Below are 27,428 nucleotides of genomic sequence, written 5' to 3'. Positions count from 1 at the left end.
TTTAATCCTCAGGTACCTCTGATCACTCTCGTCTGATAACTGCTTGGTGAAAACACGACTTGAATAGAGGACATGAACAATGATTCGGAAGGACCAGTAGCTCCAACTCTCCTCACATCAGAGCACAATTTAGATGGAAAAAGCTGCTCAACTGAATGATGTAATTGATATGTTATATCGTCACCGAATTGATATTGTCAATCTGGATGAATCCCATAAAAATGGCAGAGTAAATTCAATTAATCATTGGATTCAAAATATTCTCACAATAACTATGATCTGATAATGCCAGGGACGAAACTTAAAAATAAACAAATGTGATTTACCCACATAATTGCAATTATTTCACTGAAAAATAATTCCCTGAATTTGGAACTAAACGTACAATTAACATGAGGCAAAAATATAGCTGTAAAACGCTCATTTATACATTTGTAATTATAAAAAGCGTTTTTAAAGAGTTTTTGAAAATAAAGTTTCAGCAGCGGACCGTTGTGATGATCGACTTCGATCTAGCGCAAAATATGAAGAATTGAAAGCTCCCCAGGAAAGAGGGACACTTGCATCACTGTAGAGAGGATCACTGGCTTACCTTATAACATAGTTGACGCAAATGATGTTCTGCTCGTCAGCGTTCTTGGAATTACAGACGACAGTCGCGCAGGTCTGGATCCACGTGAATCCTCCATGGCGGTTCATCAGACGGTAGTACTGACTCATCGCCTGGCCTTTGTTGATAACTAGAGAAGAGACAATTGATGCATACTTTAAGGTAGGGCCTCGCGGTAAATTTGGGTATCGAAGGACTGGCTAGCGGTATCTCTACATAAAGTAAGGCGGACGCTCGTCATTGATTATCTGTGGGGCATTTCCTTAAGCATAAGACACGTCCTCGGTCATATTTATTTACCGAATTGTTACGATGCAAATGCAATTTTAAACTTAGAGGCATAAAATAAAAATTCTCTGGGAAAGTAAATCAAAATGGACTAGGTCGTCAAATACGCGTAAATTAATGGCTGACAAAATTTTTGATAACGAGGTTTTAGCGTTTGAAATTTTCATGAAAAACTTCTCTAATACTAGGTCACATTAACTATGAGTTGCATACAAGGGGTGCTACTTACGGTCTATGTGGCACTTTCGGAGTTTGGAAGCATCTTCGCCGTGGCAGAGGGAATAAAGATTCTTTCCGGTCAGTTCGTCTGCCGTGAAATCAAGCAACTCGTTCACCCTGGGAAAAAAGTTGAAAGTTAGTAATGTAATTATTGGCAATCTCCCTTTGTTCTTCATTTTAAGCCAAGTTACTCAGTTTATCATTGATTGTCTTATTTGCGCACAATTCCAACGTATGTAGTGCATTTGTAGAATGGATGGCTTGAAAATCTTGTAATTCCAAATGCGTTGGAAGAAAATTAAGTCAGCATTAGATATGAAAAAGAACTGAACCAATCGATAGTCCATGTCTTCCTCCAATACACTTAGGAGAAGGCAGTTTAGGGAATAATAGTTTGATAAATTTAATCATAAAAATATTTATCAATTTGTTCTGAAATTCTACAGATTCAGATGGTAGGTGTCAAACTAATGAAAAAGGGTGTAACTGAATTTAAAATTCGTAAGTATGAAAACAGAATTGTTCGGATCAAGAAATATTTAAAGTTGGCAATTCATTTCATCCCACAAAAGGGTATAATATTAGCTTAATGCTATTACTTCTACTGCCGTATATCTGAGTTCAGACTTGTGAACATATACTGGAAGCTTGCAATGAAAGCTTACTTATATTTTACATCGCCGTGCATTTAATGTCAATTAAAGCCAATTTAAGAAAATTCAACATTATTAGTACGATTACAAAATGAAGTTAAAATGGGCTGTGAATGTAAAATAAAATATACGGGTATGTTAAAAGAAAAGTCTTAGGTTAGAAGATGATTCCGCAAAGAATATAAGTGGAAAGATGAGAATATATTACTTTCAAATTTAATGCCTTTTTTTTAGGCATCCCAAATCATAATGAAACTTGCTATTCAGACAGAATAAGAACTCTTAGAAAACTGTGAAATGAATGTGTGTGAGAGAGAGCAAAAAATCCAAATTAGTAAAGTAATGAAATTAGTTTTTCATCTCATTTTAGCCTCTAATAATATACTCGGGCATAATTTAATCAATGGGGGTTAGTCACATAACTAATGCGACTCTTGAAGCTAGGACAGAGTCGGAGGCATAGCTCCAAATATAATTCCAAAATATATCTTGATTGAATACAATAGTTTATGTAGAATTAATTTATTGAAAACATGTACAGGGCATGGTGCAAATACGTGAATTATTTCACATTCAGGGCAAACATGAGAAAAAGAATTAGAATCCTCCGTTAAGATAATGGGTTACAACGGAAAATAGAAGGAAGATAAAAGAGTGAGCGGATGGAAGGTTGAAGGGTGAGGAGATGAAAGAATGAGGAAGGATAATATTAAGCCACCTGGGTTCACAGTGCGCTATCCGGAAGTCGAACGTGACCCTGGTGACGAACATGTCCGACTCCAGTCGGATCTCGTGGACGGAGGGGGGAGGGAGCGCTATGGCCAGCGCCACCATCCCTAGCAGCGGCGGAGATGGAGACTTATTACCGGCAGCGCCGCCTCTGCCGAAGCTGTACTGCGGTCGAAGCCTGCATAGCACCAGGACCACCTAATACGGGGGAGGGGGCGTCTGTTAAGAGCTGAGCTAATCATGGGCTCCACTACAACCCGTCGAAATCATATTCGAGTCTTTCACGGGACTTTTATTTGAGGAAACACAGCGGAAACAAAAATTATTTAATTTTCGTAACGTGCATATTCCGAACTAGTAGGTATAGGTAGCTTGAAGTATTGTCTTGAAAGAGTATTGAGAGTTTTTAATATTGAAATAATATCTCTTTTTGAATTATTAATGTTATTAATCAATTATTGCTAATGGCCTTCACTCGAGAACTAAATAAGATATACTTAAGATTTAGGATAAAACCCCACATTGAAAATAAACTTAGAAGAGAGACTATTGATTATAGAATAGCAATTAATATACACTCCTCAATGCGAGGAGAAAAAAAATAAAATTTATGGGCTGAAATAATACTACACAAACGGCCAGATGATCGCTTCGAAATAAATTGTACACGGCTCTTGAGGGTCTGTTGATGGGGTGATAATTATTATTTAGCTTCCTTAACGTAATATTTTGGCCAATTAATAAATTTCATTTCCTTAATGTTAAATTTGTTTGGAAAAAATAACGCAGTAAGATAACTAATAAGTAATAAAACCTGTCCAGATCTGAATATTTCGTATTGTTGGGATGACTTACAACATTGTTGGAAGGGAATAATATTCAGTGGTACCTGGTAATTGGAAGAACTTCCCGATCCATCCCTCCTGGACGAAGGTGCTTGCTGAAAAAGAATTCGAAGGTGTCTGGGATAGAACTCCAAAACCTTCCATTTTGCGCGCGTGTTTTGATTCGACTCTCTAAAAACAGTCACATGGCCACGACTTCATGGAAACCTCTATACTCTGTCCGCATCAAGTTGAGAGTGACTTGATCCTCTGTAAATGAAATTTCCTGGGCCTTCCTTTTTCATTTCTTGTTTTCTCCTAAGACCTCGACCTTGCGAAACGCTAGGGAAGTTTATAGTCGAAATTCTTTTCGAGCTTTCTCTCATTAGAGAAATATCATGACGGTGTCATTAACTTCCTTGACGTCACTCTCAACTTGTTACGAACAGATTATAGCAAAAAGATTTTTTTGTGTTTGCTTCAATCAATTCACTGAATTCCATGCCAACGGCAGCTCCTTCGGGGATAACGTGACTGTGTGCTAATAGGTAAACACAATCCAAATTTTAAAATTAGATTTTAATGAAACAGTCAAAATAATATCCCCCGAGGTGATAATGTTTACATTAGAGTACGGGTATTCAAAAAACTGCTTGAATATAGTAACTTATATAACTCTTATTTGGAAAAGCCTTTGACATGGAAGTGGCCATAATCATTTTGCATTGAAATGGTTCAGTGGAAAATATTGCAAATCATTAAAATACTATGCATGATTTTAAATATAAATTGTAAAAGAGAGGGCTATGATATCAGAACATGCAATCTGAATTTGACACAATAATAATGAGTAATCATTTAGCTCACGGAGTGCATGCCTGAATTAAAAGATACCTAGAAAGCTTCAGATTTTACAAAGTATAATCTTGATTTTCAATGTGGGGTTATCGAATTATACGTCTCTATCGACGAAATAAATTAAAATTTATAAGTCATTTGAAAGAATACCATAGCGGACAGCACTTTATACACTAACTACCATTTTCTTAATTCTAAGTCCGCGGATAAGATGGTAGTTAAAATCTCCAAAACATTTACATAACTGTGTTACGTTTTTATTAATACTCACCCTGTACCCTGATGATTTGAAGTGACATCCCCTTTTGGTCAATGTGGACTTCATTCGTATGCAGAACGCTCGGTCGAAACCCTTGTACGGGGACGTGCTGTTGATGGCCATAAGCGACGACACTGTGGGCACAAATACCAAAAGAGGTGAAGTGACGATCGTATCTCGGATTACTCCAAAAATACCATTTTTAAAATGCGTGTATAATTATAAATTTCGATAGTATAATTACTGCCACTTTTTCGTTTCAGCCATCTGTGGGCCATTGGATTCAATTTCGCAAATTATTGTCGATATCCCTTCACTCTAGCTCACTTTCTCATACTTCTTCCGAGAATACTATTTTTGCTCTTATTTGTCTTCCATCGTACAAATCCTTCTCCAACGCAACTTTCGTTCCGAGCATTTTTTCTCTTACCTGATCCCATATTAAAAATCACATAATTTGAACATTATTACAATATTATTTTGGTAATAGTTCGAATCACACATATAATGACGAAGGAAAATAATTCCATAATAATGAGCGAAAGTAATTTATAACACCATCCCCTCTGAAACGTCTGTATTCAGAAAGAACTCCATAAATGAGATTTATTTAAGATAAAATGTTGATTTTCTTTAATGAGGAACATCTATTATCTAAATCTTCTATAAATTGTTTGGTAGGATAAGGATATCAATCGCTTATTATCAGTTCTTATCAATGACGTGACAGAAGCCATTTTTGGAAATCACTGATAAATAATGAAAATTATTGAGCATGCAAGGATTTTTTGACAAAATAAGGGAACTCGCCATTTAGGGCGAGCATGTTCAGTTTGGAAAGGATAGCTCTGCTCTGGGGATTTTCCCCGACTGGGCAAGGGATGGCGACACGACAACGACAGGAGTTGAAGAGGAATGAGAACCGAGCGAAAGAGAGAATAAAAGTTTCATCCATTCCGAATCATCTTTCTCGCACGATGCGTCATGGTAGCCCAAAGGAACAAACGTTTTCATATTGAAAGTTTTACTCAGAAACAGCCCAGAGACTCAACAGGAATATCTGGATCTCTAGTAGTTGTTGGCGATTGCATCCTGCGCGCAATCTGATATAAACCCTCAAGGATTACACCTGAGTAGAAAAATAGTGAAATATTTAAAATCCAGCGTTGAGGCTTTCCAATATTTTATATTTAGCTAGGCACTTGCTTGAGCTACATTACGTGGGATCAAGTAATTTAAATATCTTAATAACTATTTTAAAGTTCATCTGTAATGCCTAAGTAGGTTAGGTTTCCATCAGGAAAGAAAATAATATCCTCTTTCGTATTCATTTGCTTAATCTTAAAACTCCTGAGAATACTTATTTAGATGCATGCTTGATTTGAAGGTAGTTTCCAAGGATAGTTGCCAGTGTAAAAATCTGCCTTCAATAATAAATAACCAATGTTAGTTTTGATGAGTGTCCTTGGTGTTATGATGGTTTCCTCAGAAATTTTGTGTTTGTTCGACGAATAGGCCATGAAAATTGCAGGTTTTAATATCTCTATCAGGAGGTTTTTCAGCATTACTTAGCAAAAATATTTGACAGGGTCTCAAGCCTATTGTATCCGATCATGTCAAGTTTTATATCATATGGATCTTACTAGATAGGAAATATTATTTATATTTAGTGAATATGTTAGAATCCTTAAAATATGTAGTATTCTTCAGAAGTGGGAAACTAAATTAACATGGAAATAAATTGGTAGAAATTCGCTTGAATATTTGAACAAATATTCACTAATTCAAAAATGTGAATAATTTACAAATTATTTTATTTATAGATCAATCCAAAATCCCTGTTTCCAGTTTTTGCATGGCGGCTTCTAATTAATATATGCAATATAATTTAAAACACAATATGTCATTGCTTTGTTCTCAAACTTGCTTCATGAGACCTGATTTGATATATAAAGACAGCGGAATGATTCCGATCCGAGCAACCAAAAGTTCATTGATTACCTTAAGCTCTCCGGCCACCATTTTTCTCAATGAACAATATTGCCCGGCCCAGATGTCTTATGTCATTTGCCTTTTCTGTTAAATAAGCATAATAGGCAAGGCTATTTAAATTAACCGCTTTGTTGACGAAGGACATAATGATAACGTCCACTTATGCACACTAATCACCCATTTCTGCTCTTTATGTTTTTTCAATACTAGTGCAATTGTCTTCATCTTCCAAACTGCTAGATAGACTAATCGGAGTTGAACAATATTAATTAACAATTTGTAAAAGAACACATTTCACACACCACTTTGAGTTATTATGAAAAGGAGACATTCAATTGGCATTTATTCTCATACAACCACTTTCTTCAGAAGATCTGCATAATTTTTTTAAGAGTATTAGGTTATTGTCCTTGTTGAAGGAATGTAGACAATCCTTTTTTAATATCTGTGTAAGGCCGCAGTACACTCTCCGAATACAGCACACGCAGTGAGTATTTTTCTTAAAACTAAGTGTGTTATATCATATCTCCTAAACTATAGCCGATACAGCAAAGTGGATACAACATTTGGACTGAGCATCCCAAAGATACTCCGAAATAAATTTACTGGTAGTTATTCTCATTAATCTTACTGCTAATTATGAGCCAAGCTTAATTTTATATGAACCATAGGTCGCGCTAATTTTTCACTTCTACGGTACGACAATGAACGTATAAAAAATGATGAATACGCTAGGACACAGTCTTTACTGATATAATGGCAGTGATTGTGGAGTTTTCACACAGGTATCGGAATTTAACTCGCTCAAACTTGAATTTGAAATTTTATTAGCTTAGGGGCGCTCGGACATGGAGCATTTGAGTCCAAGGCGCCCACTCGCATTTTTCAGGAAACAATGTCTCGAGCCCGGCGAAGAAATCAGTAAATTTGTTGGCATCCGACGAAAACAAGTGACATTCGAAGGAGAGGAAGAAGGGGGAAGGTAAGAGAGAAGATAAAGGTAGGCATGGAGGTCAGGAGGGGAAGGTCAGGAGGGTGGGAAGGGGGAGGGGAATGATAGAGGGGTTGGGGGAGGAGGAGACGGAGGGAAGGTGGTTCGGAGGGGGTGATTCGTTGCCTAGGGAGACAGGAGGACCGGAGGGGGGAAAGGAAGAGAGATGCGAACTGAATACGCAAGGCCCCTTGGTGGCGATGGCAAAGGAATGATAAAGCAGCAAATAAATTTGAGGACGCGGAGCATGGTCCCTTTAGAGTGGGTGTTTGAGGGGGACGGGGTGGTGGGGTGGGTGGGGGATGGGCCGTGGGGATGAGGCGAATCTCCGTGTTCGAGCAGCTCGAAACAAGGGGGTGCGGGGGTGCAAAGGGCCGCCGCCGCCGAAGCCTTTCGTCGATTGATTCCTTAGTTTTGGGGGCATCCGGTGTAGAATGACCAAGGGTCCCTCCCCGCTTTTTTTAGGGGTACCTACCCACGTCCCTAATTCAATGCTGTCGCCTCGGTGCCACCGAGCGTATTCGGAATGCTTGATCGTGTCCCCTTTAGTGGTAATCCGTGGGCTTTGGGTTGTTCCAATTAAAGCGCGGCGTTATTTTTTTTATTCGTGCTATTAAGGGAAAAGCAATACCACTTGTGCAATGTACCAATACGCTCTGAATGACTACGTTGATTCGCGCTAAGAGAGTGTTAACCCACGACATCAGCGCTACTTTACAATATTGGTTGGCGTAGATGATTATTCATTGAGCACGGCATTCATTCACGGCTATTAAAAGGTTTAGATACAACATTGGCCGATTAATTGACAGAAATACTACAAATCCAATATAAACAGTAAGCAAATATCAAAATGATTTTATTTTGGGCATTAAACTTTCGTATATCTATAAAAGGATTGTTGTGAGGAGGTAGATGCCTCTGAAAAGACACCATATGCCTCCATCTTCCTATGCACGACTTCAGGTTAATGTCGAGTCATGTACATATTAATGCACGCGTATTTACATACATACGATTATATTAAATAATAATCATTAGTATTTGATGCCAATATTAGACATATGTTGCTTCATAGTGTTTGGGTCATAATAATTGAAGAAGCAAAATGTATTGTGAAATGATCAATTACAGATTTAAAAAAATTAAATGCAATGGGAGTTATACTGCCCAGCTGGGGAACATTCATTCCCCGCTTGACGTTGATTTGATAAGCCATTGGGTTTCGGCTCTCTCATAACCTAGTTGAGGGTTCGAATGTTCCTCCTATATTTTAGAATGACTAGGGTGATGAGGGAGGAGAGGGAATTCTGGCAAACGCTGCTGGCTCTAGAAAGTGCTGTCGCGCCTTTCTTCTTATCAAATCCAGAATCGTACTCAGAAAGTTACATAACATCCCTTGTTTCCGCATACTTTTTGTTTGGTTTTCTTTATATCAGCCACCTACTGAGCAATTAACACATTCCAAAAACGGCTGACTTCGAGTCTCTAAACTTGGAAAAGTTGGAGTTTACATAATCGCCCGGTCCTACCAGATCGGTGCTCGAGCTAGTCCCGAGGGATCTGGAAAGTATTCTTCCATGGCGATCATGAATTGCACGTACTGATTTCACATTAAATTTGATATCCTTAAGCTGCGAGATCCTTGCCAGAAAATCATAAAAAAAGGCACCTTAAAGAATGCTTCACAAAGGTAGGTCACCTCAATATGAATACGCTGTTACACATCTCCTGCGTCTTATGCGGAAGGACGTTTAGTTTAGTTGGCAAGCACGTAAACGTTAAGCCATATAAGATGGCCTTGTTGAAGAAAAGTAGATGAAAAATTCTAGCGTATATTTTTATTAGATTATGAGAATCTTTTCCTGAACGGTGAATTATTTATATACGAGATTTTATCAAAAGCTGTGGATAAATACAGAGTTTCTTATTTCTTAAATAAATAGCTTAACTTAAATCTCAACTGCTAATCTTTTGCTGGAATCCAAGGACGGAATACTACTCACTAAAATTGATTGAAGATGGTTAATTCGCACAAGACGCTTAATATTTGAACACTGAAAATATTCACTTATTTCAAAACTTTACTCAAATCCTTAGATCATGCCCATTTACGAACTGCAAACAACGAAAACGAAGTCCATTACTGAATGAAAATTCTCGACGTTTTAAGAATTAGAGTAGAATCTCTGCAGCGCCAAGTTTTTCGCGTAAAATCCTCTCCGAAAAAAATAGTCGTGAAAAGAATACCTCATAAATGACGGCAGAGGCACGGAGACGGCCACCGACCGGGAGATCTCGATAGATGCCACTCGCGATTCGCGCAAACAGTAGGCCGCCAACAGCACGACTTGTCTGAGCCACGCAGATTTAAGGAGCGCCTCCCAACTTTCGACCAATTAGTCACGATTTTGCTCCTGCGACGCCAGATTATCGCCTCCCATATCTTCGTGCGCTTGTCCTTCCGTCCGTGTCTTCGACCCCTGAAACCTTCCCCTTCCTCCCTACCCTGCCCCCTCCCCCCTTCGCTCCTGACACCCCACTCCACATCCAACCATACTCGTGTCCCTTCCCCTCCCTGCATCCGTCCACACCCTGTCCATTGTGTGCGCATGAATACACGCATTAAAATGCGAATGCGTGCTTCACATGAAGAACCCCTTGTCTCTCCCCCCTTCGCTCTCCCCCATCCCTCCGGCTAACACCACCCCAAACCACAGCCATCTCCGAAGCCGGCCAGTGAAGTCCGAAAGGAAGCGAGCATGGTGGCGATGCCGCAGTGCGCTTATCAATTGTCAGAGTGTCTCCTTTGGGGAATATATGAAGGCGCTAGCGATGTGGAGAGCGATTGCCACTGCGGACGTGCGATCGGAACAGAGCCTGAATTGATGACATCATGATCCGTATTTAAATACTTCCCTTCATTTCGCGGTCCTGCAAGCACGCATTCATTGTGACATCGGCTGATTTTAGGTTATCAATCCAAATCCAATGGGAAAATAAAATGTTGCTCCTTGAAGTTTAGAACACGGTCATTAAAAAGAACAATGTGGAGAAGCTGAAAATAATTATGCATAAAACCACCTTACTCTAAGAATTTATACTGGGAAAACATTATAATGTACGAGGGTCATCCGGAAAGTAGTACCCGTTCGTGAAATAAAGACACAAAAGTAAATATTAACAAACATAAAAAATTTTATTTGAAAGAGGATACTTTAAACTACTTCTCAACATAATCTCCAAGCAAATTAAGGCATTTGTCATAACGTGTGACAAGTTTCTGTATTCCTGCTGCATAGTCCTTCGCCGCCAGCTCATTGAGATACGCGAGGGACCCATCTTGCACAAATTTTTGCATAATGCAGATGGTGTTTAACAATTTCATGAACAATTGTTCGAGAAACATTGGGAAAATGCTCACAGATGTCATCAATTGTGACGCGCCGATCGTTCCTCACGAATTCGTCAACTGAGCTCACCAGTTGGTCTGTAATGACAGACGGTCTCCCCGAACGCTCATCGTCGTGTGTGTTCCCCCTCCCCATGTTGAAGTTGCGACACCACCGCCGAACAGACGACTCGTCCATTACGTTGTATCCATACACCTCCTTTAATTGGCGATGAATATCACATGGGCGAACGTTTCTTGCATTGAGGAATTTAATCACTGCCCTCACTTCACAACTGGCGGCGTTCTCAATTTTTTTAAACATTGTAAACAATCACAGAAACAACACAGGCAATGCTAGCGTCACGCAACTTGGCTCAGAGAAGGCAGACAAGCCACTGAAGCTATCTGACCTCGTCCAGCGGCTACTCGCGTCGTCAGCACTTCATGCGGCACGAACGGGTACTACTTTCCGGATGACCCTCGTAATATATAACATTAAATGACCCTTCTATAATATGTTAATATACCCCTGTAGTTGCCGAGAATAGCAAGAAATACCTATAGCATTATTTCGAACTAACAGGGTAGTAATTAGAACAGAGTTCCTTCAAAGAGTTACTTCAATCCTTCTATTTGCTTCCTTCTACGCGGCCCATAAGACGCTCCTAAATTGAAAGAACTAAAATTGTTTCTTCATTACGAGGAAACCTCCCGAAAAAATATATTTTACGTGATAATATTCATCAGGAGAAATATTAGTACCAATTATGCAGCTTTAAGTTATCACATCTTTAGAAACCTTATTTTTTATATATTTACTCATATTTGTGGCCTTTAAATACGTAAAAATTTACGAGTATTTGCATTACTCGTCTGCCTGAACTGGCGGTTTTTTCGCACAATTTATTGATGGAATGCTTATTTCATGAAACATAAGCAATAAATAAGCGAGGAAAACATAACATAAAAAATTGAAAATATTTCAAAAATTTGATTGGATTGTTAATTGGAATATTAAGACACAGTTGTTGTACCCCAGGGATTTAAGAGAGGAGTACCTGATTTACGCGTTGATCGGGGCACCATTTTACACCTTTAAACAAGAAAACGTGCAAAGTGGCCTCGTGATATTAGGCAAAAAAAGGGCGTGAGATGCCTTCGAGGACAGGTCGAAAACCACATTCTTTACTCCATAGTCCGCGTTGACAAGTGTAGCTACCACGCCGGACCTCGCGTGGAATTCATAAATCCGATGCAAAGGGGTCCACTTGTGGTTACGTGCGATTTCCGCGGCTACACGCACTAGTTCCCTCCGGCCTACCGTTCAGCGGCACCAAGTGACCGTCACGCCGAACACGGAGGCCGCTGCCCTAGGTCACCCACCGATGGAACGCGAGAATAGCCCTACCCGGCGCACAGTGAGAGACAAGATCCTCACCCCTTCTACTTCTCCGCGACGTACATGGTTATTATTATTATTATCATTCTTAGTATTATGATTGCGCCGTCAGTGGACAATCCCTCCATGGCCGTGTGCTGAATTTCGGATGTCGATGGACGCCCGTGTATTCCAGGAAGTTGACGAATGCTTCCAACGGTTGGGGGAGGGGTTGAGAGGGATGGGGAGTTGGAGAGAGGAGGGGGAGGAGTATCGTCGCCGACGCTTATCTTTCGATGACTCAAACGATCGGAAGGGCGGCTAAGGTGGCGAGCACGGAATGATAAAACTCGAGTTGCCGGCCGCGGCGCCCACGGACGTGTCGGCATTCCTGGTGATACGCCTCGGTGAATCCCCGACCCGCGCCCTACTCTTCCACCCCAGCCACGAAAATGGAGCCAGATTATGATATTCATTCTTCCATTTGCGTGAGGAAAAATCATGAATTCAAAGTTTTCTAACACGATGGGGTACACAGTTTTTCCGTATATGTAAGGGATGAAACAGGGTTTTCCAAATTTGTAAATAAAGTATTTGCTCATAAATACATATAACATATCCGGAACGATTATATTTTAGTTTGACTCAAAACTTAAACGCAGAAATTTTGCTAAACAAGAAAAATTCTAAATAAAGAAGGAATGTAATATGATGGAAATAGTTAACCCAACCTGCCTAAGATGTTAGTGAGCGTGAGAACACGTGTTTATAGAATAGAAAACAAAAGAAAATTACTCCATTAATATAATTAGCGAAAATACCATTAACTAGTACCTACAAGTACAAGTAAACATTCACATTTAATCTTAGTCTACGTGTGGCCTCATTTGTATTCGAGAGTGGTCGCCAGCCTTTATAGCTCGTTTACTGCTCGTACGGTACGTTTTCTTAAGGCAGGCAACATCATAAATGATCGCTCCCTTTCCTGCGGTTATTTTTCAGCTTTCGGAACCGCTTCTGTTTACCTGGGAAAATGTAAATTATATTTATGAAATTAAAGCGTTATTATTTTCCACAATGATGATCAATAAAAACCAATCAATATTTCTACAATGTCATTTTCCAAGTTTAGCAGGCATACGAAAAGTTTGCATGAAGTGACGTCTGTTAGTTCTTTTTTATGCAAAATCTACCGTTTAAAAAAAATAATGCTTTCGAATGAGGAAACAAAATTTACTCCTTATAATTTAACATTTAATTCACAGTGGATATTTATGTATTCATATGTAAAACAAACATCAGTAAATATGTGCTTACATGAATTGGTTACATTTTTTAAAGCTAATGCAGTAGAATAATTAGATACACGGGAGAATCGTGTGGGATGTAAATTATTCGATGGAGCGAAACTACTAAGTAGTGTAGAAAGAATGGAAAGATGGAATGGAAATGCAGATGAGGACGAACAATTCACCAACGTGGAAGAAAGATGCTAACATCCTCCATATTAGTTTAATTCATGAAATCTTTAATCTGCTCACAAGAGCATCTTAAATGGCAAAAATACAAGAAATACTTGTGTAACCGTGGGGTTGTATGCTAAATATTCCTGCCACACACATATCTATTCTGGTATTTACAGTAAGCCTATTGTAGTCAACCGTATAAAAATAAATCATAATACCATTTATTACACCACCATGCATTCAAAGACTAAATTGTACAATATAGCACATATTTGGAGCGAAGGAGTAATTTTTAGCAAAAATTAGATGCTCAAAAATTAATCTTAATTTCGTGAAACGTCAAACATACAACCAGAGAAATGACTACAGTTTCGCAACCTGTAGGGACTTAGAAGTGAGACTAAAGTTTGAAATCATTTTAAAGACGGAAGCATGTTTTTGATTGATGCGTCAATCAGAAAATTTTGGTAAACTCAGAAATTGCTTAATGATAGGCATAGATTGAAGGCTTTTGAAAAGTGGGTAGGTAGAAGGTTAAGTGGACAGAAAGGGATATAAATGAAGATGCGCTTGTAATGACGGGGAAGGAGAGGATATTGCTGGGAGAAATCATAGATGGAAAGGAAAAATGGATGCGAAGCTTATTAATTAATTAAACTATGATAGATGGTAGAATAGTAGGCAAACAAGGAAGGAGCAGGAATAGGATAGGGACATTGACGGAAGGAAGTAAGCGAAGATAAAAGGGTCTTATTGTAGAGTGGTTTATTGGGTAAGGTTTGCTAGGAGAGACAATATATTTTTTTGGTAGTTGTGTCCATCTAAAACCTACGTTTACAGGTAGATTACCTATAACAATAATAACTGAATTTTGGTAGAATTTTTTCAGAATATTTCAGAAATAGAGATTCTCATTTCTAATCTTAATTGTTCCGTACTTACATCATCCTAAAAAATTGTAGGGTATATGAAAGCACAACAAGGGTAACCCTAATTTAGCCACGAGGGCCTGGAAAGTGTTGTGCACGCTCCTCTCTCACACACGGCCTCGTTAGCAATCGTTCCCATTCTTTGCAACGCCGCTACAAGCGACGGGAGTGACTGAGACAGGCACCAAAAGAACCGGCAGGAATTAGTTTAAACAAAAATCGCTCCCAATAAAGAAAAGAGAAGAAGTTCCTTCTCACAGCGCCCGCGAAAAAAGTGTTTCACATTATCTCCGGTGGAATAGGCGTGAAAGTAAAGGGGATGGATGTTCTTGCCCCTCTTTGAGACCGGTTCTCGATGCAGCCGATCGGGAGAGTCCGTTTTGGGCCAGCAATCAATCCGTGCCGTGTCTGTGGCCAGCAGACCAAGGTGCAGCATCATGTTGCCCTCCCCTTCCCATCTACACAGCTTCTCTTTCACCACTCATGCCCGCCCCGCCGCCGACCCTCATTCCTACGCCCTGCCCCCGTAAACCCGACCCCTTCACACTCCTACCCTGGAAATCGCTCGATCAAGCGATTGATTGAGACTCAATACCGGGAACTAATTCAAACACCCGTCTTTCACTTTCATGGCGCACATTCACTGCTAACAAAGCTTCCCACCAAAGCTTTTGGAGGACACTCGTTCGCAGAGAGTTCAACGCGTGGATTTTCGTATTCAGCGACAGATGGGGGAGGGCAAAAACCAGTGGTAATTGGTCATGGAATATTAACGGAGTTGAATCCCAAAAGAGCAGATAAAAGATGAGACACTCAAGGTTTTTAAATTCTATTAGTTGATCAGACGAGAACATTGTTGACGCCACTCGGGGAGATAATACATTTTAACATTCCAGGTTTCATATTCTGATTTTACAACCTATATTATACTGCATCAACGGATGGACTCCTATGTTACTACTAAACCGGTGGGGTTATCCATTTCACTACTTCTTCGCATGTTTATTTATTTGATTCCATGCATCTGTCATTTGAGAATGTTTTCCTTCAATCAACATTGACTATGACAATACATTAAACCTTAATAAACAGTAGAGAATTTTAATTGAGAAATTTGATCCGCAATAACTTATCACTTCAAAACTGGCGAAAAAAAGTAAAGCGAATCGAATGCAACAATTTTAAAGAATAAATATCATTCGGCTTGAATACAAAGTAGTAATTTTTACCTCTGGGTTACATAAAACAGTTTTATCTTACTCGGACATTAAATATAGATCACTGAAATCAAATGGATAAAATCGAAGCATCTCTTACAAACTGCAGGAAAAAGAAGGAGAAATACTATTACTTATTTCTCAAGAAGAAAAAGTTACTTTTAAGGCAAACCCATCCAGCATTGCAACGAAACTGGAATAGTCAGGATTGAAATTATCTGAATTTGGAAATTCGTCCAGAAATTGAATGTTCACGTCTCACGCATGAAGCAATTCGCCAGTTACGCCATAAACCTTTCCGTGCGTCGAAGGATACCGACGGGGTCGCAAACACCGTGTGGCGGGAGGGATTTGCCAGGACACTGGTGGAGAAGTGCACAGATGAGTAGACTCGAGAGGGGAAAAAAGAGCCGAAGCGACATCGTGGAGTGGGAAAAAAGATTCCACGTTGTCACCCGCTTTCCGAAAACTGGGACATTAGGGATGTGCTCGAGTCGGACGTGCAAAAAGACGCGGGGTGGGAGGTGGGTGTGACCACCCGTTGCAACACACAGCTCACACACACACACGCGCGCGCGGTATTCCCCCCCCCCAATTCACCCCCACATTATCCCGCGCAAACGAATCGAAGCCAAGGCCGCCCAACTACATGGTGGGGGGGAGTGGCAGGAGGAGGACCACAGCGAGAGGGGTGGGTGTGTGAAAGAGAGAGGGAGGGAAGGAGGGAAAGTGCTGCGTGGAGTGCTTGACTGGGATGACGCGTTCAGGTAAACAATTGGTGTTGTAGGGAGAGAGAGGAGGAGTAGGGGGTTGTGTGTGCGCAAAATAGGGGCGCTCACGGCTAAGGGGATGACTGAGGGGGCGAGCGGGAGTAGAGGTTGAGGGTCGGGAGTGGGGTGGGGGTGAGGGAGGAGTGACGGCGCGATCCGCGGGGAGAGTGAATCTCGTTCTGCGAGGCGAAGTTGAAGAAACTCCGTAACGGAATTTGACCTCGCGATTTGCGTGTTCACGCGGAGGCAGTGTTGCGTGCCGTACCGGCGGCGTGCTTCCCGGAGACTGCCCATCTGATTTGATTCCAAACCAGATGTCGTGACGAAAGTTAGATGCATCAACGCGTCCCGCTTTACCGCTGCCTCGAAGTGTTTACTCAACGACAATTCCATTCTTTTCTCCGTAATTTATGTTACAAGCTTGGGTTGGAGAAGTATCATTGATGATATCGTAGATGAAAATTGCGCTAAAAAATAACCATTATGACGCCCATGTCTAAGAGAAACATTTCAAACATATTAAACGTACCTTATCAAGATTAGCACTACCTGCTTCCATAAGTATTCCATCTCGAACGGTTTTAGTTCAAGCTCCGCCGAGGTTGAAAAATCAGAGAATGAAGCGTATTGTTTTGCATAATAATGCTTATGAGGAAAATGATAGAATCGATGTTTTTATGTAATCAGATAGCTTTATAAACAAAAAATTACTGAAAATTAAAAAACTTTGCAATGTTAAGAAAAGAATGTTAATGTAATTTTCAACATTGTGCACAATCATGCAATCCTCTTAGTTGTTTGCATGGTCTTAATTTTATTTGGCAGGGCGTCCCGTTATTGCCATAGTGCGCACATCTGCACATCAATGCAATGGACCGTATCTTCAGAACCACATTTTTTAAATGCATCCGAGTCAATTATCAGCCGGACGCAGTATAAAGGAAGATGTAGGCCTTTGAGAAGGTGGAATAGGTAAATGGAAGTATTATTTCCAATAGAATTTTTTTGTGGCACCCTAAAGATTAAGTTATAATAGGAAGCAGAGGAACCTAGAGTAGTGTTACTCGCAGGATAAACATGTGGTACCATTATACTGGTGACAGACGAGATAATTTTTGGTGTTCATCTTTTAATTAATTCATTTTATATTCTTTCTTCTAATTTAGTAAACGCGCATTAGAAAATCATGTTGTTAAGAGAAAAATTTTAACTATATGTGGCACATGTGTAGAGGGACTGTAATTACCCTTATAGATTCGACATGACCAGAATGTTTCCCGTCCGAATTCGGGAAATACTTCTTGAGACCCTCAGCCTAATCCCAGCGGTCTAATTTTTTAGTGCCAGAACTTAAAGGGAAAAGATAATTCGCATAAGGAAGAGAAAGTTCCTATGTTCATTCAGTCCGGTATCGAAATTTCTTCCAATACTCTCTCATCCGGAGGAAGCGCTTCCTCCATATTGATAAACAATCACGCAAAAATCAACTACTGGAAGAGGACTATATGTAGTATAGTTGGGACTTTAAATCAAAAGTGCCTCATTCAAAAATAAAGGGGCAGCATCTCGACGCACCAGAAAAATGGGAGATTTTAAAAAGGAAGAAAAATCATAGAGAATTACTTAATTTCATTAATTTTGCAAGAAAATCCCACATTTTTTCACAAAATACACTATTCCAGCACCATGGGGATCGAGATGGTGCGGTGGCGATTGCACTGGCTTCCCACCCTGAGGGCCCGGGCTCAAATCCCGTGAAATCAAATATTTTTCAGTTGCATCTCGGACCCTACTCGAGGTGCTTTGTGGAGGGCACTTTGAGTGAGTACGCCGTCCGTTGGATGGGACGTTAAGCTGCGGAACCCTTGGCGACTTTTGTTAAGAGTAGGCTACTGCCGACGCCGGATTTCTCTTTATCTTTTATCCTTTCCTGTCCATCCCCTATGGCGCAAATGACCTCAGCTGTCGGTCGCCTCCTCTAAATACTACTACTCCAGCACCATACTGCCCCCAAATGTGGCTACCTCCAAACCTTTGTGTTGCCACCGTATGACGCACTTTCTCGGAGAGGTTCAATTATCCCAAAAGTCTACCAAACCTTATTACCCCCTCCAATAACATTCCACTCCTATTCCCTACCCCTCACCATTGTACATGTGTAAATGCATACCTGCCATTTTCAACAACCTTATTATAGTAGTAGTTTTGGGGGAGGCGACCAACAGCTGAGGTAATTTGCGCCATTAGGGATGATGGGAAAGGAGGAAGAGTGGGGAGAAACCTTCCGTCGGCATTAACCCCTAGCCTAGTCTTAACGAAAGACGCCAAGGGGTCCGTAATTTAACATCCCATCCGACGGACGGCATACGAGTACTCACTCAAAGGGCTCTCCACAAAGCACCTCAAGTAGGAATCGGGATACCACTGAAAAATATCTGCCAACTTCAGGATTCGAACCCGGGCCCTTTTGGTGGAAAAGTAATGAATTATAAAAGGATGAGATGTCGAAGAGTTTAAATGGTATCAGAAAATACATATGTGCATAGATTGCTGGTAACAAAAACAGTTGACATTTTCATCAATGATAACGGTGAAAATTCGTTGCACCATTCGGTCCATATTTTTTGGAAAAATACAAACTGCAGTATTACGAATACTCAAGGTTACACGGAGCTATGGTCCAAACAGTTTATTTAATCCTTTGTAACAATCTTTTTGGAACAAATCCTTTTTCCTTGGTCATATTCGTACTTACCGTCCGGGTTCGCCGTGGACCCCGATCCCGCCCCCGGGCCGTCCTCGGAGACTCCACTGGCGGGCGAGGCTGCCATACCGCCGGCCCCGCCGCCCCCGGGGGACGACGAGGACGCCAAGCCCAAGCCGAGGTGCTCGGCCAACTCCGCGTGGTCCTGCTGGTGGATGTACTCGAACACGCTGCTACCCGTCATCTCCACCTGCACCGGGGAGGGAGGCAAGGGAGAGTTTTTCTATAGTTTCTATATATTTTTATACATATTATATAAAAAAACCATAAACACAGTAATCAACCCGAAGGTCGGTTTGGTAGGTGATGGTAGGAGTTCACCCAGTACTAAGCCCGACGGCATGTGAAATTTACACATCAGGGTAGGGGGGCCAGTTCCTTTCCCTGTGCCGGTTATGGTTTCCTAGGAAGACCTGGTACCCGAAAAATCACTTTAGCTTGGGTGGAGCTGCACGTGCCCAGAGTGCCTTGCACAGGAATCGACCCGGGACCCTCCGGTCAGTAGTCCAACGCTCTACCTCCCCTACTACCACGACCCACACATATCATATATATGCATATATATATATATATATATATATATATATATATATATATATATATATATATAATTTTCGTATGTGGCTGCAATTTGAATTAATGATAATTCTTTACCGAGCAGCCCTCGTACATAAAGCTATTCTGAGCTGAACTATGAGAGCGCATCACTGAGTTTCACGTTCGTGTTCTCGCGCCCTGTCACAGGGGAAGCATCGTACTACTCCCACCCGGAACTTCCATGCGGCCAACATACTCGTCCATCGGACTTACTTAAATCGGACTCCTCTCTCGCTCAAAGCTTCCACCATCATATCAATGGCATCACACATGCCAGAGATCAGTGGACCAACGAAGGGATCATTTCATTCGTGATTTGAATTAGTAAGATGTGGAAGGGCTGTTGGAGAGAATACAGTGGATTCCTCCAAGTCTTAGTGCAGTTCGATTATTGCTTGGCTGAATCAAGAATGATTTTTACCGAGTTTGTCGCTGTTTGAATTCTTCTTATGTAAAATCAAGTTAATTGCTGAAACTGAAAAAATAAATTAAATTGAGAGCAGCTGATCGTTTGTAGCAATAATTAGCCGCTCATTTTTATTGCTCAAACAAGCAGGAAAATTAATTATAAAAATTTAAATATTTTATGGTTTAATTTGCAAGGAAAACTATAAAGAAACACATTTATTTGGAACATTATTTTATCAACTTGAAGGTTATGTTGGCTTTCATTGAGTTTGGCTCATTTTGGTTCCTTTGAAATAGACATAAATCACTTTCATATCAAATAAATAAGGCAACAAACTACCAATAATTTGGGCGGGTCCTAATCGGGAGATAACTCTATTCCGGGAAATAGGAGGAACTCTAGACAAGAGTAGGAAGTATAATATATGAAATTTATTCTGCTATGCTATTATTAAAAGTCATTTAATTTGTTTTGAGATTACAAAGTTTAATAACCGAAATTAGAACTCGTATGACTCCAACAATTATAAAAAGCTCGTGCCAATTTGTCATTCAAGTCATAATAATTTCAATTAAAAATATGTCAGCAATTTTCAACTAACTAGCTGGTTTCTACCTCCAAGAAATACTAAGAATAGAGTACTTTACATCCAAATTTCATATCTCCCATTTATACCACGAATAATTTAATTTTAATCAAAAATATGTCGACATAATCGTATACCATACCCGCATGGGAAAAATGCAAAAACAAGACCGCCGCTTGCTTTTTGGTGCTAAACAGCGCAAAACTTGGGATTATAACTTTTTATCACTTCTATTCATCATCTCACTTAGATTCATCCTTAGCTGAAATACTACGATCTAATTTTAAAGGTAGGAAAATATTTGATTAATCCTTTACTACCACTTATGATAGTACCGGTGATACACGTATTTAGCCACTATTATAAAACTGAGCGGCGTTCGAGGGCTATCTGTTTCGCAAATTTTCTTGAAGTGCCAACCGCACCTAAAATATGGTCCATTATTGTTTAAGGAAAGCTTTATACCAAATTTTCAAATATCTGAGCTGCCAAACAAACATTACTGCGAATCCAACTGTAACACTAATGTTCACTTCGGGATTTTGACAGCAGCTCATTGTCGGTCGTCTCAAAACCTCCACTACCAACAGACGTGTTGAACAAACCAGGGAGTCGAAGAACGTGGAAGGAGGAAGACTACTAACGAAGAACGGGGAGGGATAATGTTGATTGACATCTCTTCCTACATACTATGTAAAATTGGCTCTGGGAAATGGGTGAAAATAACAACAAATAGCAATAAGTTAGTCGGAAGCTGAAAGCGGCCCCTCTAAAGAATACAGACTCAATTTCAAGATTCGGAACGGGCGTGATAACATTCCCTGATATGGCTCCTGTGAGGAGCTTGAGAGGAGAGATGTTGAGGGAAGGGTACGGTGTGAAGGATGCGGGGAGGGAGGTGGAGTCTTCGCCCGTCTGGAATATTCCGAGGAGCGCCGAGTGAGATGCGAATCGGAAGCGGGTATCGCGTCCCTCCGAAGTGCTGGCATGGGTGGAATATTGATGCAAGGGAAAGGAGGTGAGGGGAGGAAAGTATGAAAGGAAAGAGAGGGGACGGGAGGAGGAACGAAGATGAATAGAGGAGAGGGAGCAAAAATATTAAAACGAAACGGGAGGATGCCAGAGATAGGGTATTTGATAACTTGTGAGTTTTACGTTGCCGAGTATCGGAAAATGTTAAAATTTAAGTATCTTTGGCTTTCAGAAAGAAAACCTCTACATGTGATGCAAGTGTAAATGAAAAAGGAATATGCAAAATAATTATTCCTCACCCTATTTTTTTGCCGATAATGATGACTTGCGCAATTTAAAGAGTTTATTAACAATGCCAAATGGTATCACAATAACCCGGGTCTAAGAAGTTCACTGAATATTACACATTGTAATATCATTATTACATGACATAACCGTAATTAATGATGCATATGCTCATAGAGATTTGTTGTAAATGTTGCTTTGAGCGAGAGAACCCAGCAGAACGATTCTCCACTATTAACTGAAAGTAGCGAAGGGAGAACTGCTAACATCCTTATACTTCTCTTCCGGCGGGAGTGACGCGATTAGCATACATTAAATATTTAAGGTTTGAAATAAAATGTTTCTGTCATGTATTTAAAAAATACTATCATTAGGTAAATATTTTCGAAAAATAGATAGCGACGATGTAATGTGCGACTTATCTCGCCTATGTAACAATTGGTAGTAGTAACCATAAAAGTACGTTTCCTCAAATGATCGATTTTCTTTTAAGCCAGTGCATTTTTCCTCCATACTCATATTAAAGTCGAACAAAAGTGTACCGTGCATTGCATCAAAATACGTGTAATCCTCAGACAAATGATATAGGCTGATGTGAACCGATTACAAATGAAAATTAAAGCAGATATGACAGGCTTTTGGTTTTTCAAGGTGAAATGAGTACAGTTGATTTCCGATTATGGACTCCGGTATCACGGCAGCTAAGAAGAAATATAGATTATGAAGTACGAATCGGCCAATTTTTGTTCAGAACACTTGATGAATACGAATACTCGTACATAGTTATGTTTTCTTCTGAATTAAATGACATTAGTTGTAATTTTTACTTTCTTGCCGCTATTTTTCAGGAATGATTAAGAAAAACAAGTAATTATCTGCTAATGTAGTTAACACGGAAGCTCAGATGATTAATACTGCTTATCCGTGCATTTAAAGTTTACTCTAAAGTTAAAAATACAATACATTATCTGTACTCATTCACAATAATACAGGTAATTTCATTATTTACCCTTTTTATAAGTCTTTGCCGTAAATTTAATTTATTTCTTTAATTTATTATCTCACGTTTACCCGATATGCATTATTTCTTTTCGGCTCTAATTTTTGTTCAAAAAAACGATTGTGAACATGTATAATTGTACATGCACTTGTAAAATCAACTGATTCGTTTTGATTATAGGATGGAATACTTAATGTCATAATGTAACACACTGCTTGTTGCAATTTATGATCAGGAAAGAATTACCCGCCTTGTGCAGCTTTCTCCTTGGCCAAATCACTCCCCACTAACAGGACAACCCGAACTCACGTAGGAAAATATTCCCGCATCCGCATTTCCGCGCTCAGTTAATGGCTGATGATCGAATCTTATTGCTTTAGTTTAAAATATTTTAAAACTTAACATACTTATATGAACCTAAAAAAGCCAAAAACGAAGTAAAATTGACGAAAAATGCTAAGGAAAATTGTAATCAGACGATCCATTCTTGCTCACGTTTTAAATCATTCTGACCTAATGAAAGTATTCTTCTAAGGGAACACGAGGGGAAAGATATAACGAAAAGCTTCATCACACCGGCCAAGTCGAAGATTGGTTTGACAGGCGAGGGTAGAGCTCACTTCGTACCGAGCGCTACAGCGTGTTATTTCACACCCCTCCCAGTTCATTCCTCTGGGTTCCCTACGGTTTCCGCGGAAGATCTCGAACCCAAAATCGCATATCTTGGATGCTGATGGAGGTGCCTAGAGTTAGGGATGGATCCAGAGCCCTCTTGTAAGCAGACGACCTCAACACCCTCTGGGCTAACACGTCAGCAATAGCGGATAAGGCCGAAAATATAAGCCATTGACGGAGCGCTCTAGCCATTGAACTGCCAATACATGAAACAAATAATGACAGTGAGGCTACTATGAATGCTGATGTGAAAACGTTATCCGATACTTGAGTGAAGGGCCTTAGGTTTGATGGCCGGTGAAATATGTCTGGTGACACTTACATACCATTCGGGAACAATATTCTTTCTCCCAGCACCATCCTACTTCTGGCCCTTCCTCGATTGCATGTTATCATTCACCCCTCTATTACAATCTTTTGCGTCATATGGCCCATCAAAATACAATACTCCGCATCAATCCTTTCATCTTCTTTTAATTCCCCCGACAATCCTCTTTCCTCCCCGCTACCTAGCTCTTCGTTGATTTTATTTTCAGTTCACGTCATCTTTTCTATCCTCCTCTACAACCATACCCAAAAGGCTCCATTCTACGCCTATCACCTTGTTTCAATGACTATGCCTTCTCGCAGTACAAAACCACTCTACATATTAAAGTTTTGACGAGCCTTCTCTAAACATCCTTACTCAAAGTCCCTGCCATCAATTTTCTCCTCCTTGTGAAAGCTTCTTGGCCAAACAAACTTTCTCCTTATGTCCCAATTACTTGGCCATTCTATTCCAAAACACTTCCGAGCTACGTAAACTGTTCCGCCTGCTCTAGTTTTGGCTATCCTATTGTAACCCTTAACTTAGCCTTTGTCTTTCTGGCAAATCGCATACACTTTGTTTTATTTATATTTATTCTCATCCCATATCTATCGCACTGTCTTAACAATGCACCTTACTGAGTTTGCAACCCTCCTACATGTTGCGGATGTCTCTAATTTAACCCATTTACGCCGATTTTCTGTAATACGTTCATTAATTTTAACAAACATACTCTATCAATGCCTTTTCAAAAGCTATGCATTGACTTTCAGGAAATAATGAAATGATGGAAAATGAAGGCGGGAAAGTGATTAAAGGGAATAATGGGCTACAGGAGAAAGCAAACAAAGAAGAAACGAGTAAATCATTTCAAGTAGCTTAAGATCAATAATCAGAGGAATAAAAAAGATATTTTCGTTCATGATATGCATGAACTACCTACGTTTAGATGAATAAACATAGAAACATATAAAAAATCTTAAATATGCAATGACTATGTTATTTCTTTTTAATTCAATACCGCAAAAAATTAAATGATTTACTCCTCAAATTTACTCCTCCTTCTTGTGATTTGAAACTTAAATTCTCAATGACTATACAAGCATATGAATATGTGTATACTTTTAAGGGTATTCCACGAAAGGAAAGAATGCAGCAATAGGACATAAGAAGAGAATAAGGAAAGGGAATGAAATGAGGGAATAAGAGGGGAAGGAAGGGTGGAAAGGGACGCAGCCCGAATTCAAGGGGACCAGGCTTAAAGACGAAACTGTGCGGGACGAGGTTTCGGCCTACCGCCACCAGCGGGAGTCCCTGGGGTGAAATAATCATATCTCCGCGGCCGAGAAATAAACAATAAATTCGGCCCACATGTGCCATCTCCTGAAATCAAGCATTTAATATGGGCTGTCAAAAAAGATGGCGAAGTCATGGCACGCTGACATATGGGCCGCTGTGACCCGGAACCAAAAATGGTGACGGCGGTTTGACTGACGAGATATGGCGAATAGAGGTTGTGCGGGAAAACTCTGGTTGAAGACTGCATTTGCGGATAAATTTGATTCCATACCCATAATCCGGATTTTACTGGGAAGAGAATGAAATAAAGGGTAAAGGGCAAGAAAGGGATCCATTTTATTCATATTGACAGAATTTCACAGATACTTTTTGGAACACAAACATTGAAATTAGGCATTATATCAGACTTGAGTATAAAATTTTGAAAAATGAAGACTATTGACGTGAAGGAATTAAAATTAAATGGAAATTAAAATTAAATGGAAAATGTTGTAAGCTCTAAAGAAGTTTTTTCACCCATTTATCTAAATTGTTTTCTTCCTAATCCCAAATAAAGCAGGGTTTCCGGAATCTCAGACTTACTAGGAAATGATAATAATACACCTGGAAATTATTAATGCGTGCCATCTCTCCGTTTTTAAAGAAGAAATCAATCGCTGATCAATACTAATGCAGTTTTCTGCTGTGGACGTCTGATAAACACTTAAAATACTTCTACGCATAAATAGTTATGATGAAAACCAAACTCCGATTATTTTCCTAAGGCTTAGTTTAATTATTTAGGGACATAAATGAGAAAAATAAGTCTTTTCACTTGCTGGGAAACTACAATCCGCCCCTGGATGAAAGTTAAATAAATTTAAAAATTCTTGAACCTAGAGAGCAATTGAGACCTAGGCTTGATTCATGAAGCGGTGGTTTAATAAGATGTAGAATAAATGTCAACTGAGGCCCAACTGAAAAAAAATTTGTCCTAGAACAAAAAAGTGGGCACTGAGATTCACCAAACTGGGTGTTCAACAATTTTTTTGCCATTTTAACGAAGTTGGGCATTGATGAATAGCACTCGTTTCGGATATGGGGAGAATAAATTTATAAATTATAAACGTTTTTAAGCACCTCCAGATGAAACTTCCACCGTTGTAAAACCATTGGGGAAGAAAATAGAGGAAGGGTTTCAATTCTGTACATGCAAAGTAAGCAGTGCCGTTTCTTACACATTGCAATAGTTACAGAAATGATGCGGAACGGAGGAACTATTTCCATTACGGGTATTTACAACAGGTACCTTTACTGGAGCAAATTGAATTTAAGTTAATACAAGCATATTGAGGACTCTTCGCAGCTGAGTTTATTTTAATACAACACTGTCTCATTTACAGAACTGCTGGTAGATTGGGATTTGAATATCCCATCAGCCTCCATTAACCATCCCTTTCTTCTAATTTTTTGACTGTACAAGGGCAGAACAGAAGATAAATAATACAGTGCAACTACGCATTTCAAATTCCCCGAATTTTCCATTCCTACGTACACTTTTCTTGGAATTTCTTAAATTTGTTACGCATGTCTGAACAGAAAATCTTAAAAACGGAAGCTCATGTGCATGGTTAAAAAAATTCACAATTTTTGAATAACTTCAGCGCTTCCTACGTTGTGAATCTTAAGTAAGAAAGTAGGGATACTCTATTTTTCAAACGGTCAATATTACAATACATGAAGTCGTAAATGCAAAATATTTGTTTTTTTTTACTATTTTTTGGTGTCAAAATTTGCGAATAAGCAGCAATTACTCTTAAAAAAAACCAGGCTGTGGGATAAATGAAGGCGTTCAGGCTTAGTTTTTCATTTAAAGGAGAAAAATAAGGAAAAACCATTTGTCTCCTTGCTTCAAGTGCCACGTATATTTACAGTCCCGGAAGTAATATTTCTCAGTTCCCATTATTTGGCACTTCTC

At 39.7% G+C, this 27,428-nt stretch overlaps 1 protein-coding gene across 1 annotated transcript in view; it reads right to left on the bottom strand.

The window, feature by feature from the left end:
• The window catches only part of LOC139700330 (protein trachealess-like), a 132,892-nt gene that overhangs the window by 15,271 nt on the left and 90,193 nt on the right, over positions 1–27,428 (bottom strand). The window contains exons 4-8 of the mRNA XM_071598969.1: positions 19,333–19,531; positions 4,453–4,574; positions 2,489–2,697; positions 1,128–1,234; positions 593–740 (exon numbers count right to left, since the gene is read on the bottom strand). Of these exons, the coding sequence (XP_071455070.1) occupies positions 593–740; positions 1,128–1,234; positions 2,489–2,697; positions 4,453–4,574; positions 19,333–19,531 (785 nt within the window). The remainder of the gene's footprint in view (positions 1–592; positions 741–1,127; positions 1,235–2,488; positions 2,698–4,452; positions 4,575–19,332; positions 19,532–27,428) is intronic.

This window comes from Hetaerina americana, unplaced genomic scaffold (assembly GCF_022747635.1).
Source record: "Hetaerina americana unplaced genomic scaffold, ioHetAmer1.1.p SCAF_10, whole genome shotgun sequence".
In the NCBI taxonomy this organism is placed as follows: Eukaryota; Metazoa; Arthropoda; class Insecta; order Odonata; family Calopterygidae; genus Hetaerina; species Hetaerina americana.
This window is presented reverse-complemented; position numbering and strand designations above follow the sequence as displayed.